Below are 15,673 nucleotides of genomic sequence, written 5' to 3' on the forward strand. Positions count from 1 at the left end.
TTCTAACACTCCCTTTTCTTTTTTCTTGCCCCTGATCTCTCCCTCTGTTATATCTTTTTTTCTGAAGAGGAAGCAGTTTAAACAATAAACGTGCAGTTAAAGGTTCTGGGCAGGAAGATGGGAATATCTGTTCAGACATGAAACCAATTGCCCCAGGGCTTCCTCCTTTGTCCTCCTAAGGAGAGCAAAACTCTCCTTGCATTAGAGATGGCGAGTTCTTTTTGCTGTTCGCTATTGTTTAAACCAGCTGATGGTTATTTACCAGGTGTCATATGCCACAGCGTTTCTGAGAATGAACTGGGAAAAAAACATGCTCGTGTCCATGAAATGATGGAAATGTAGTTGGATGACAAGCAGTTTTAGAACAGCTGATACTATTAAAAAATAAATAAATAAATAAAACTGGCAAAGTTCTGATTGAATGTGATTAAACAATAAATAAGATAATTAATCTACCAGCTTTCTGTACTGTTCAGTTATTGAAACCCTATGCTTTCAGTCCAAACCAGTACTAAAAATACATTGATATTTGGTACCCAGTTCTATTCAACATTTCCACACATTCTTGAAAACCTTCTTTTCATGTGACTTTCTTTTGACCAAATACAATGAAATCAAGGTTACATTTAGTGTTTGGATCAGGCCTAGTCTTTTTACAGCAGCATATGTTGGCTTGCTCTCCTATGCATAAACTGATAGTGGCCTCATGGGCCCTGGGGCTCAGGGCATCCAATCTGAATTTTGAGGGTGGGGGGGGGGGTTGATTTGGATGGATGGTCAGTGCAGATTTAAAAAAACCCTGACCAAAAAGAAGGTCCCCACCAGTGATGTGGATCAATAAGTAATAATCTCTAATGTGACAGAGAGGCTTCTTTTTTTTTTTTTGTTGCAGGGTTAGGGTTTTAATCAGTGAGATGTCAGCTCACAGAGTGGGTGCAGCAACTCTCATTAGGGAAATCTCACTTTAAGACAAAGAGCCTGTCAAACACTGAGACTTCACAAAAAGCAAGTTAATAAGACACTTGCCGTGGAGAAGTGATCAGCGAGGAGAAGCAGTAAATGTGGTGGTGACTGCTGTGCTTGATTTTCTGCTAACAATGTTTGTCGTTTGGAGAAGGAGCTTGTTCAGACATGATCGCCACTGCTTGTCCTGCTATTTTTATCCTCCTATGTTTATTTGAACCACCTTTATTATTTTTTTCTGTGACACTGAATGTGTGTTCTTTCTTTGTGTGTTTCTTTATGTTGCAAAGTTGGGATTACATCTCCTTTCACTTGCTTAAAACCAGTTTTAAGCCATTCGGGGACAACTTCATAGTATTTGCTTGCTGTAGTCCTTCCTTCTGTTCATACTGGACATGAAGAGATCCCTTCCTAATGAACTTCCAGTGTAACAGACATGAAATCCGCAGTCCAGAGTGTACACAACAGTTTATCTGAAGCTACTACAAGGCATCTGCACTTTGATTTCCACACATCACGTGGGAATCTTCCAAAGTCATAGTCTACTTGTTATAAAAGTAAGTGGTCTTTAGATGTCAGAATGAAAAGCAAGTTAAAAACTGTTTCCGTCACAGGCCCCTGACTATTGTTTTAAGAAAGACTTGAAAAATTGTGAACCTATGCTTTAACATGACAACTGAAGGACTGCCAACTAATTTAAGTCCAACATCAAAGAGACAATTTTCACACATCTGTTAAACTTTTCCAAGATAAGTCATCAGGGCTCCGTTTCATGTTTCACTTACACTCTGGGGAGCTGCTTAGTAAAATCCAGCTCATGATGGATAGTGGTCTTTGACAGTCTGGGACAGTCTAGCATCCTTTGCTAACAAGCTGGAAGTATACTGGTCATAATCATATGAAAACCGGTGGGTTGATGGGTGATTGTGCAGGAAAGCAATATATAAATACAGTCCATTAACTATTTACCATTTTACTTTGCTTGATAATGTCCCCAACAGTCAGGTTAATGCTGGATGATGCTTTTATGCTCTACATGATCCGAATCTTGTTAGCATTAGCCTCAACTCTCCACAGATTGGAACAACCTATTTTTGTTCACATTGCAGGAAATGCCAATCACCACTGGCCCTTTCTGGGTCTCTGCTGGAGGAGGAATCTTCTGACTGGCCTACTCCATCATGGACTCACTGTTTGTGAGACTGGGTGAGGAACCTTGATGGAGGGGTTGGAGGGGTGGATTGTCGAGGGCATGGTCATGGGCAGCTGTCGGGGGATTAACTCATACACATATCTTTAATAAGGTCTCAATCTGAGTGCAGACTGGGGGTAGTATTATGGAAATAACGGTGTGTTGGGGAGGGGGGGGGGCTATTGTGTCCATTGTCTGCCCTTCCACTGACTGTTTCGCTGACCAGGCGACTGCTAAAGGTCAGAGGTCACTAACTCCAACCCCTTATTATGGTTGAACCTAAACACAGAGTCTTCTACACCATCTGCACTGCTCCCCCTCTCATGCAAATTTGTTCTATGGTCACTCGAAAAAAAAAAAAAAAAAGTTGTCGCCATTCACAGCTTTTTTTTTTTGATCTACACATAAAAAATTTACAAATGTGTGCAATGCATTATGTGTAATTTTGGGTACTCCTAAATACCAAGCAAGTGCACATATCACAACCTGAATGATAATTTTATGTACACATTTTTTACTTCAGCTTCACAGATCTGATCATTTTCACTTTTGAAAAGTGTGTAAACAAACGTCTGAAAATATTTCTGACATTCTAGTGTTTTTATTTACAGACTGTTAAATGTGTTTGAACAGATCACCTGATATGCATGGATCAGGTTACATTTGCATGTGAAGTGATGTTGGGAACACAAGGATGCTCGGATGTAAATAGTTACATCAGGTGAAACGGTTAAAAATGACATTTTTAACCCAAGGTCTACTTAACAGCCTTTTTTTTCTGGAGCTTTCAACTCCTCTTCACAGCCTTCCTCAGCAGATGGAGCTTGCCTGGTGAAAATCTCCAGGAAAAGGGTGAATGAGTGAATGAACGAGTGGACCTTTACTGTTTAATCTGCTGTTTCCAAGTTTAGTGCACTTGCTTGCTTTGTCAAAACAGTGTCTGACGCACCTCCAGCTGAATTAATGTTCATTCAAGTTTAATTCTTACATCTTAGCACATATCCATATTACTGTTTTTTAGAGGAGACCACCCTGCCTCCACCTCCAAATAAGTGTCCATTCAATCACCTTCTACTGAGAAAGAGACACTGTGGCAAGTGAATTTACATAATCTTTTCAAAGCTAAAAAAAAAAGTTATTCAACATTTTCAGTGTAACATCTTTAAATGGACTATGAGGTATTTTTGCATTTTCATACCACAGCATTTTGAATCTTGATCTGAAACATTAGTCTGATGATAAATCCTTATCAGATCCACTTGGTTTTTCTAATTCTTGCCTTTCATCATGCGAATGAAGGCCACACGATGTGGCTAAAAGTTCTGAAAAGACTGAGTAGATGTTGTGATTAGTTTATGAGATCCACAGTTCTTGTGGAACTTCATATTAACTAATTTCCCTCTGGGATTAATAAAGTTATCTAAAGTTATCTATCTATCTATATTTAATTTTATATCCAGTTATTTACAATCACTTCGAGTTTGCATATCTTGCAGATTTGTGCAGGGGGTCAGTGGAAATCAATTCACATTCATGTAGATATTGGTAAGAGCCTGAGGGCATCTGGACTGAGTGGACCTGGCCATTCACTCTTTTGCTGGTTAATACTGGGATTTCTCCAATTCACAACAATTTAAAGTCTTAACTAAACTGTACTTACTCAGACAGAAGAAAGCTGCCAGGCAGATGAGAGAGATTCTTGATCTCATTTTGGTGTTCTTCATTCCAACCTCCTTCTGTGTTAAAGCTTCTTACCCTTAGAACCCTCAAAGATGAAAAAAATCAAAAAATGTAATCCAAATGGAAAGGTGTTTTATTCGGTATCCTGCTCCTACGTATCTTCTTTGGTAATAAAGCTAAAAAAATTTTTTTTGTTTTTTATTAAAGCATCGCTATTCTTAAGATTCCCTGGTCCAGCATCTGGCCCACCGAAGGCTGCAGGTCATGTCCAAAGCTACTCTGATAATAGAGAGAGAGGAAGACACCTCAGCCTGGACACAGCTCATTAGTTATTTAGCCTCATTGTTGTCACTGAATGGACACTGATACAGCAGCTTTCACTGGCCTCTGGCAGGTTGGTCTCCTGTGAACCAATCACGGCCCCGGCATGACGGAGGGGTGGTAGCTCGGCCTGTGAGGAATGATTGATATTCATTTAAGCAGAGGGCTGCTGGGTGGCTGCATTGCACCCCGCCCCGCCCCAGTGTCGGATGGACCAGCTGTGTCCTGAGCTGGACATACAGCTCCCAGCCGGGGTGATGAAGCACACTCTGACCTTAAACAGCTTTTATTAAGAATAAATACACATTTTCAGGTAACCATGATCAGACTGGAACTGAATTCACATAAGTGCTGAGATTTTGCTTTGAGGGTGTTCGAGGTTAGTCACATCCATTCCACCGGAGGAAAAGTGGAGGACCTTATATACCAGCTCAGCGTTATAAGAATCAAGTCCTTATTATTCTGCTCCTCAAAATTTATTACTACTAGTTTGTCACTAGGGTAGTGAACGGTTGTGTAGCTCATCTGACTTCCTGTCCTGTCACAGGCCTGCAATTCACGTTTGCCTTTTTATTAACCATGACCACAATCTTCCTCAACCCTAACTAGCTGTTTTAGTTGCTTAACCTTTATTTGCTGTACATTCCCAGTCTTTTGTTAACCTTCACTGTAGCTGAAAGCAAGAATTAAAAAAATTGAATACGTAAAATTATATATTATCATCATATTATTTTATGTTAAATAACATTTTCACTGAATGTAATCTAAGGTTTTGCAAAGTTGTCAGAATTGACATTCTGTCTAGTTTTAGATTAATGAAAATATTTTTTCGTACATAACTTCATCTAGCAGGTCATTTTCCCCTACAGTCATGAGCAGTTTGGGATTCTGTGTCTCACTCAAGGACACTGCCTTGCACATTACTTTTGCAGATTTGCTTATCTACATTTTTCTATTTGTTTACTGTGTATTTTATTATTGCTATTGTTATTGTTAGTTGAAGAATAAATCTGTATTCTCTGATTTGTGTTATAATTATCTGCATGGGTCTCACTAGCCAAATCTGAGGCACATGTTTGACTGTTTGACTCACAGGAAATAAATGTCTTTTTGAGACAGACACTGAATGTGAACTGTGATGCGCATGGAGACCCACATAACCTATAACATAGCTTACAACAGGCCTGCAATAAAATGAGCAAAGCAATTTGATTAATTGAATGATTTTGATCACGCTGATTTATAAAGCACAGAATCATAACAGATGTTTTTTTTCAGGGCACTTTTCATATAGCGCAGGTCAAGACCATACTCATTATTATATTATTTACAGACATTACAACATTTCCCCACCACTTAGAGACAGTGACAAGGAAAAATTCCTTTTAACAGTTAGAAACCTTGAGAGCCAAGCTCATGGTGTGCCCACTGGGACCAATGATAGCAATAGTAAAATTATAGCTAATAAGACTAATAGGACAAATAATAATAGTGAGACTAATAATGGGGGTAGTAGATGCAGACCCAGACTCAGACCCAAAGAGGAGCTTGGTGCATCAAGGGAAATCATATGTTGGCAGTGAGCAATGTTAGAAGGCCAGCATTCAGATTACAGAACAGTTAGTGGATACTGTGTACTCAGCAGATTACAGTTATGATAGGAAACAGAGCACAGAAGCAAGAAGCTGTAATTATTTACATTACAGTCTGCATAGTATATTAATCCAAAATATATCTGTAGCAGAGTGGAACATTAAACATAGTAATGTGTTAGAAATGGATCATTGTAGACAATAAACAGCAGCAGGTGGGTGGAGCCAGGACCACAGAACATGCAGCTCCGGAGCCAGAGATACCTGCAGAAAGGTACAGAGAAAGAGAGACCAGAGAGAAACAAACACAGGACTACGAGACAGAGAGGACACAGAGTTAATGACATGTAATAAAGGTTAATAAATGTGAGAGTGGGTCTGAGGAGAGAAAGAGAGAAGAGGTATACAGAGGATCATGTTCATCTTAGTTTGTGTTATGACCGGCATTCCTTTCCAGTGCTCCTCCCTCTCCAGAGGTACCCAGACTTATTAGCATGTTACCAGCTAAGCTACGAGCCACAAGAAAAATAGATAAAAGCTGCCAGAGTGCTCCCAACTACAGTTCGGAGCCGTCCAAACTGGTTCGGGTAACAGGACCAAACACAATGACCTTGGTTTTGTCTGAATGCAGAAGAAGAAAGTTACAGGTCATCCAGGCCTTCATGTCTTTAAGACATGCATTAACATGAACAAACTGGTATCTATCTGATAGATATGATTTAAACCAGCCTAGTGCTGAAGTAAAGGGGAGATTGGATATAGGTGTATAGTTTGCTAAAGTCCCATGGTCAAGAAAAGGCTTTTTAAGTAGAGGTTTGATAACTGCAACCTTAAAAGCCTGTGGAACATATCCTGTTACCAAAGAGAGATTTATCTGGTCTAATATGTTAGTGCCAATCAAAGGCAAAATATCCTTGAGAAGTTTGGTCGGGATAGGATCCAAAAGACATGTATGGGAGAGAAACAGTCTAACGACAAATCAGGACTGGCAGACATTTCTAAAGATGCTGTTCTAGACATACCTACATCATTAACAGTTGTAGGCAGGATAAGATGGATTCTGTCTCTAATGTCTACTATTTTGTTGCTAAAGAAGCTCATAAAGTCATTACTAGTGAGAGCTAGAGGAATGCATGGTTCAACACAGCTATGGCTCTTTGTCAGTCTGGCTACAGTGCTGAAAAGAAACCTAGGGTTGTTCTTGTTTTCCTCTATTAATGATGAGTAATAGGCAGTTCTTGCCTTACGAAGGGCTTTTTTATACATTATGAAGCTGTCTTTCCAGGCTAGGCGGAATTCCTCTAAGTTAGTGGATAACCACTTCCTTTCCAGCTTTCGTGATATCTGCTTTAAAGTACGTATTTGTGAATCATACCATGGAGCTAGCTTCCTCTGATTGATGACCTTGTTTTTCAAAGGGGCAACAGAGTCAAGGGTTGAACGTAATGAAGCAGCAGTACTATCAACTAGTCTATATCTGCTGGAGTAAAGCTTAGGCCACTGCCCTCTGTAAAACTGGCACATGGCAGCGGAGATAATAAAGATGGAATAGCTTCCTTATATTTGGTAACAGCATTATCAGACAAATATCTACAGTCAGTGGTGGAATGTAACAAAGTATTTGTGCTTCGTTACTGTACTTAAGTTTTTTTTTTTTTTTTACGTATCTGTACTTTACTTATGTAAAAATAATAATGCATACTTTGGATTTTACTCCATTACATTTTGCATTAATTATCTGTACTTTCTACTCCACTACATTTCTACAATTTATGCCGTTACTCGTTACATGTTGTGAACATAATTTCCTCAAAATCTTGCATGAAAAAAAAATAGACTGATTGCGTTGAGGCGTTGTTTGCCATTTCCAACCAATCAGCTTTGGGTAGCAGCACAAGCTAGTGGAGTGGCCTGATTCCAGCGAGAAGAAACGACATGCAACATCGACATGAACCCAGAGCCAACGTCGGCTGAGCCTGACTCTGAGCCCTCCAGCTCAGAATCAGACAGCCATCTTTGGCCGTATTTACGCAGGTGACATAGGCAGAGGCATAAATCAGTATATCTACATTCTTTATCAAAATTTGGGGGCGCAGCGCAGTACGTTAAGAGTGCGGCTTTGGACTTTGGACCGGCCTGAGATCCGAGGGTCGTGGGTTCGATCCCTCAACCAAGCGCAAAAATCGGATACGGTGGTGGTGAAGGAGACGCGCCTCCCCTGCCACTGCGACTATGGCTGTGGTGCCCCTGAGCAAGGCACCGATTCTCCCCAGCTCCCTGGCGCCTCACTAGGCAGCCCCCTGCCCCAGCGTCTCTAGAGTGCATGTTGCTCATGTCCATAATGCTTGTGTGTGTGTTTCGTTCACTTGGTGTGGGTGAAATGCAGAGAATAATTTCCCCAGGAGGGATCAATAAAATAATTTAAAAAAAAGAATAAAAAATGGCCTTGGCACTGAGACAACCCATTGCATGAGTACTTTTACTTTAAAAAATACTTTAAAGTAAATTTAAAAGTAAGTACTTAGTACTTTTACTTAAGTAAGATTCTTGATGCAGTACTTTCACTTTCACTTGAGTATATTTTTTGTGGGATATTTGTACTTTTACTTAAGTACTAAGCTTCAGTACTTTCTCCCCCACTGTCTACAGTAGTTTTTTTCCCAGGTGAATTCAGACAAAAACTCTGAGTAACATATTCTTCCCCTGACATACTCTTCCTCCTGCAGCCAGGTCTCAGTAAGACAGAATAAATCAATCTGCTGATCCATTATCAAATCATATACTAACAGAGATTTAGACAAGAGAGATCTGATGTTTAATAGCCCACATCTAATTGTGGTGTTTAAAGGTTCAGACAATTTGATAGTATAAATTTTTTTGAGGTTTTTGTGAATAACACCTCTTGCCTTTTTTTGGTTTATACACTTTTTGCATTTACATGTTAAATGACAAGATATGCATGTTCAGATGCTGTCAGTTAACATGCAACTCGTATTCCTTATGAAGCTATAATTTGAAATACACTGCTTTTTATTTTGATTTTCCAAACATACTTAGTTTTTGTACAAAGTATCGGTATTGGATCAGTATCGCCAATACCAGCCTGAAATTTACTTGGTATTGGATCAGTAAGGAAATCAGCGGTGTCACACATCACTACCAGGAATGCATTTAACTATGGTCGCTGGAGTCTCTAACTTCACATTTCGCAAAATGGAGCTGCCAATAACCAGAGTTTTTTCCTCAGCGGGTGTGTTGCTGATTGGGGAAAATCTGTTTGAAACATGAAGCTGTTGGTGATGAACCACGGGTAAGAAACTGTCTCAATAGTCCTGGTTAATTGTCAAATGTAGTTTCTTTCTGTTTTGGATCAGTTGTTAGAGAATTGTCTCAACCTTTCGGAGCATGTGTTTCAACTGATGTGAAACTGTGGTAATTCCCAACGCTGGGAGACACAAAGATTTTATCAGAGACAAAATATTATATGTTCAGCGCCCCCACCTACCCCCACCCCCTCAAACTATATACAGACAAGTATGTGAAGAAAGCTACAGTCCCTTCATTTTAACCCCCCATTCACCATCTACAAACATATTCATATCACAGCACAACATTAACACTACAATGTAAACACATTTATAAACAGAACTGACTCACGTCATCAGACATTTTTAGAAAAACAAAGGACAAAGGTCAGTTCAAAAGTTTTTTTTAGTGAATTAAATTATTAACTTATAGTGATTAAACATATTAGAAGTCTTTAATTATTCAGGTGGAAAACTGAAGGCTCAACATGTTAAAGCATGATGTGAAATATTCATTATTATAATCAGAATCAGAATCAGAATCAGAATAACTTTATTAATCCCCGTAGGGAAATTCTTGCTGTTACTTTAACTCCCAGTTGAAAAAGAAGAAAAAGAGGAAAAGAGGAAAAGTGCACAGTGTGTGGTAAGAGGAAAAAAAAAAAATTCTAGAATAAATAAGTGAAAGTGAAAAACAAAAATAAATGAAAAACAAGAGTATAGTATAATGAAAATCAAGTAAAAATATTGCAATAACTCCAATATCAAACAGAACAATATATACAACTAATATAAAAATAGAAAAGATAAGACATATTCATATTTTAATATTTGCAGATATGTACATGAGGTTTGTGGTTGATGGTTTAAAAATGAAGTATACACAGTATACATGAGTCCGTGATTCTTACAGTTCAGAGTTATATAGTTTGATTGCGACAGGCAGGAATGATTTCCTGTATCGCTCTGTTGTGCAGCGTGGAACAATAAGTCTGTAGCTGAACGAGCTTCTGTGATGGATCAGCACATAGTGGAGAGGGTGTGAAGGAGAGTCCAATATTGTCCTAACTTTGGACAACATTCTCCTCTACAACACTGTGTTCATTAAGTCCAGTTCCTCCCCTACAACATGGCTGGCCTTCCTGATGATCTTATTGAGTCTATTAGTGTCCTTCACCCTCAGACTGCTGCCCCAGCAGATAACAGCATACAGGATGGCACTGGCCACCACAGACTCATAGAACATCCGCAGCATCGTCCGGCAGATGTTAAAGGACCTTAGCCGTCTCAGAAAATAGAGACGGCTCTGGCCCTTTCTGTAAACAGTGTCCACGTTTTTGGACCAGTCCAGTTTGTGATCAAGGTACACTCCCAAGTACCTGTACTCCTCCACCATGTCCACATTGACCCCTTGAATGTTGACAGGGGTCACTGTAGCCTTGGTCCTCCTCAAGTTCACCACCAGTTCTTTTGTCTTCATCACATTGAGCTGCAGGTGGTTTCTCTTGCTCCATGTGACAAAGTTGTCCACAACCGTCCTGTACTCACTCTCATCACCACCTGAAATACATCCTACTACAGCAGAGTCGTCAGAAAACTTCTGAAGGTGGCAGGTCTCTGTGCAGTAGCTGAAGTCTGTGGTGTAGAGAGTGAAGAGGAAGGGAGAGAGGACGGTCCCCTGCGGAGCCCCGGTGTTGCTGACCACCCTGTCCGACGTACAGCACTGCAAGTGCACATACTGTGGTCTGCCAGTCAGGTAGTCCACAATCCAGGACACCAGTGGGGCATCTACCCTCATCGCCATCAGCTTCTCACCCAGCAGAGTCGGCCTGATGGTGTCAAACGCACTGGAGAAATCAAAAAACATGACCCTCACAGTGCTCGCCGGCTTGTCCAGGTGGGTGTAGACTCTGTTGAGCAGGTAGATGATGGCATCATCCACTCCGAGACGGGGCTGGTAGGCGAATTGAAGGGGGTCCATAAGTGGCTGAACCATAGGCCGGAGCTGCTCCAGGATGAGTCTCTCCAGAGTCTTCATGATGTGTGACGTCAGTGCAACAGGCCTGTAATCCCTGAGGTCGCTAGGGCGCGGCGTCTTCGGTACAGGGACGAGGCATGACGTCTTCGACAGCATTGGGACCCTCTGAAGACTGAGACTCATGTTGAAGACATAATGAAAAACTCCACATAGCTGGGGGGCACAGGTCTTCAGGGCCCTTGGGCTCACGCCGTCTGGGCCTGCAGACTTGCCTGCATGGAGTCTGTTCAGCTGTCTTCTCACCTGGTCAGCAGTGAAGCTCAGTGTGGGGGAGTCAGGTGGGGGAGGGGTGTATGTGCTTCCTTGATAAGTGCAGTCAGGGGATTCAGAGGAGGAGGGGGGAGGGAGAGAGAGTGGAGTTGATGGTTGCCATTGTGCTGCAGAAGAGTCTGTTTGGGGGTGAGCTGGGGTCACTTCGTCAAATCTGTTAAAGAACAGGTTCAGCTCATTCGCCCATTCCACACTTCCATCAGCTCCTCTGCTGTTTCTTGGTTTGAAACCAGTGATGGTCGTCATGCCACTCCACACCTCTCTCATGTTGTTATGAAACAACAGCAGATTGTAACACATGATTTCTGTGCAGTATTTCCAGCTTTACACATGAACTTCTACAAAAATAAACACTTCTGTAGTGATGAAGAAAAGTGTCCATGTAACATTTAGGGCTTGACCATGGTTCCTGGCCCCTAAACAGAGGAGGAGCAGAGAAAATGTGGGCCAATAGGAGCTGTTTTAGGGTACTGAGTAAAGTTGATCATTTTGAATCTGATTTCCAGAAATGTCATCTCTATATTGTTTCCAAACCTCTTTGCACCCACCCCACCAGGGATGGCAGCTGAGATGTTCAGATAAACAGAAGTGAACCATGAAGCACGTGCTGGGTTAAACATCATCACTGGCTGACAGATGAAGTCCAGGGTAAGAAAGCTGAGAGCAGAAGAGGAACACATTCACAAAGTGTGATATTAAAGAGAGTCAACAATGAAATCTGCTCTTCACCTGAGCTTCTTTCCACTAACTGACTCTAGAAGGTGCCAAAGCTCCTGAAGTGCTGATTTGGAAATGTTTCATATTATCTCAGGAATAATATGATGGAAACTTGAAATGATTGTGATGATTGTTTACTGTATAAGTCCATGTAAGAGCTCCTTATTTGTTATTATTTACTAGAGGAAGTCAGGCTGCTTCCTGAACGGAGACAACTATTCACAAATGTACTCAGTGGTTTCATTCTAAATTTAATTCTAAACTCCAGTGCACCCAGTCACTGCTCACTGGTAGCACATAGTAGGACAGACACTCAGCCCTGTACCCATTCATGGTTCATAACAAATAATTCCCCACTGTTTTCCTGTCACATTGGACACATGTTCATATACCATATACCCAACCCTCACAGTAAAACATAAGAAACACACTACACACCAGCTCTGTTATTTCAAGATGGTTTATTCACTCACATGCTTTTACCAGTGCTGCTGCCATCTTGGTCCTCTCCTTCTCTGTGCCTGGGGGCTGAACCAGAGCAGTTGAAGAAGGCTGCCTTATATAGTGGTAGGAGGTACCTGTGCAGCTGCTTAATTGCAGGTCATACCAGGTCCGACTGAGTGCTGAATAAGTAATATAATGGATGATATGATGAAGCAGATTCATGTATGAGTGAATTATTGAAATAATGATTTGTGTTTTGTTGTGGGTTTAATGTGGGACCTGATTATGAAGATGTGGTGACCAGAGATCTCATTTAATGCACTGATTGTAAATTGATTGGTCTTGGGAGGAGCTTAGGGTTTATAATGCTCCGGCCAACAAAGTACTCGAGGAGAGAGTGAGGGATGCAGCACCCAGTAAATTGTGGATTTCATTTTCGTTAATTTTGCTTTGGTTTATGGTAGCATATGGTAGCAAAAGAAAAACCATGTTTGTGTGACAATAATACACCTCAGCCACCTGGAGAGGGGGTAGCTGCAGCCTCACCACCTCTACTTTTGGCCTCTGCCCAGACTGAGGAGCAGCTGTGTCTGACGTGCATCAACAAACAGTGAAAACTTTCCTCAGTGCTCCTGAAGGTTTTTCACATTCTGCACTGAACACACAGACTGTTAATGCATCTCATCAGTCACATCAGTTCCCCTGAGGCTCCTTCTCCTCATGCAGTTCTTCAACCTTCCACATTTTTCCATCAACACATGTAAACATGTTTATTGACTGATCGTCTGATCTGTTTTGTTTATTTATTTTTGCTTCTCAGTCTTTAGTGTTGACTGAACAGGAGTCTTCTGCCCTCCAGTGGTCACTGTCAGTAACTACAACTCTGCACACAGCACTGACAATGATACTGATGTTCACACTGACATTATTCCACATTTACTGACTTATTTTAGCTCTAATGTTCATCAGTCTGATAATGACTCTCTGTATGTGAACACACATATTATTACACTGCTATAAATACTGATGTCTGACTGATGGACAAATAATCAGAGTTTACTGCCCTCCAGTGGTCACACTGACAAGTGTCCAACAGGACTCACACTGATTATTAGGATCAATATGTACCAATCAGTATTGATGACATCAGCAGGAAGATGAGGACTGGTCATAGTTTGAATAATGTTTCATGTATTATTCCATCCATGTTTTTGGTACAAGGAGATAGACAAGGAGATAAACTTCACAGCTTCTTGTTTTAGTCAAATTTCAGCTGCTGGTTTTTACTCTCATCTTTTCTGAATCTTTTTTTTTAAGTTTCCGTTAAAAATTCATAGAATCGAGGCTCAAACTCTTCAGTCAGGAGCTTTCTAACTCTGTGAACCTCTGAAAGACAGTTTGACAAGTTTCTATCTTAGTTTTTTCTCAGATCTTTCAGATAAACTGTGGCAGCATTTTAGTTTGAACTGAATCAGCTCAGTTGTCCCAAGATTCAGAGAAAGACAAAACACTGATGTTCACATTGATGCTTTTAATGTGAAAGGATAAGACCATAATTGGAATCTTAAAAAGTAAAATTCAACAACATTTTTCTCCTGTAATAATCGTAGCTTCCATCTTTAAAGGACTGGAAGAGGAAGAAGTTTACAAGGAATCATTTAGAAGAGTTTAACAAATAAACTGCTTTAATACATGAACCTGAAAAGGTGTGTGTGAAAGAGACAGACATGTACAGACTGAACTATCTGTTCAACAGTTTCTCTGACAGGAGGAGACTCTCTCTGCTACACTCTACACCAAACCTGGGCAAACTACGGCCCATGGGCCACACCCAGCAATTTGTGCGTCCCTGTCCAGCCCGCGTGAGGCCAATCATAAATTAGAATAGAAATTAAAAAATATTGAACCATCGTTTGCCCTGGTCTGCTCTACACAGAGACACTGAAGAAACACTCAACATGAGATTAAACCCAGGATACAGAGGTTCAGTGAATGTGCTGTTGAAGGTGTAGAGGTGGATCAGTGAGTCAGAGGAGACTCTGTAGAAGGACAGAGAGCCAGCAGGACAGTCCACATACACTGCTACTCTGTCAGAGACAGAGGAAGATGACGAAGAGCGGGGTGAGGAGGAGGAGGAGGAGGAGACATATGTGATTGTGTCATTGTGCCAAAAAGAGTAATGACCATCAGAGCAGCTCAGACTCCAGGACTGATCGTTCCTTCCAAACACACACACATTTTCTCCTTTTCTCCCGATTCCTCTGTAACTGACTGATATATGAACCCTTCCTCTGCACTCGACCTCCCAGTAACAGCGACCAGTCAAACCATTACTACACAGCAGCTGAGGACACTGGTCAAATCTGTCTGGATGATCAGGATATGACAGTTCCTTCCACAGATATGTTACCTTCCTGTTGTTGTCAGACAGTTTGATCTTTCTGTTTATTGTGTTTGTGTCGATGGTGAGTTCACAGAAATCTGATGGAGAGAAGAAGACACAACACAGCTGTAGTTATTGATCTATCACCTGATCATTGATTGACACTTTGAAGATGGTTGAATGTGAGCTGCTTTGTTTTCAGGAATCAAATGAAAACCACACTTACACTTCCTCAGACCTGGTATCAACCATCGGACTCCACCATTCTCCACCCTGAAAGGAGGAGAGGGGTCAGACCAGCACGTTCTCTTTCAGCATGCAAACATGGACATTACATGGCTCTCAAACACAGATGCTTTGATTATTCTGTTCATTCAGCAAAGAGACAAAGGACCTGGAGTCCTTATCTTGGAATGATACGGAGCAGGGAGGTGACATGGAGGAAAGATTTCATCATTTGTCTGTGACATCACTTTTGGTGTCAGACACAACAAAAGATCTCAGAATGACAAGATCAGGATCTCAGAGAGGTTCAGCTGATTATTGATCATGGATATTTTAGAAGACAGAGACATGATCAGAGACCTGATTTCATTTCCTCATTGGTTTGAGACACTGGCAGATGAATGTCTCTGAGCAGTGTAGATGCTCTTATTATTGTTGGGATGTTATTATTAGTGTGTCAGCACTGAACAGGTATCTAAAGTCTTTGGGGTTGTTGTGGTGAAAGCACTCTGAGTGCTCAAAGTGGCTCTGTTGGTTCAGGAG

General features: G+C 41.0%; 1 protein-coding gene across 1 annotated transcript in view; it reads right to left on the reverse strand.

Moving 5' to 3' along the window:
• Positions 1 to 11,628, reverse strand: part of LOC121192215 (immunoglobulin superfamily DCC subclass member 3-like) — a 30,237-nt gene extending 18,609 nt beyond the window's left edge. Inside the window, exons 1-3 of the mRNA XM_041053801.1 lie at positions 10,773 to 11,628; positions 10,433 to 10,613; positions 6,250 to 6,257 (exon numbers count right to left, since the gene is read on the reverse strand). Of these exons, the coding sequence (XP_040909735.1) occupies positions 6,250 to 6,257; positions 10,433 to 10,613; positions 10,773 to 11,628 (1,045 nt within the window). The remainder of the gene's footprint in view (positions 1 to 6,249; positions 6,258 to 10,432; positions 10,614 to 10,772) is intronic.
• Positions 11,629 to 15,673: the final 4,045 nt, after the last annotated feature.

Source organism: Toxotes jaculatrix, chromosome 13 (assembly GCF_017976425.1).
Source record: "Toxotes jaculatrix isolate fToxJac2 chromosome 13, fToxJac2.pri, whole genome shotgun sequence".
NCBI lineage: Eukaryota > Metazoa > Chordata > Actinopteri > Toxotidae > Toxotes > Toxotes jaculatrix.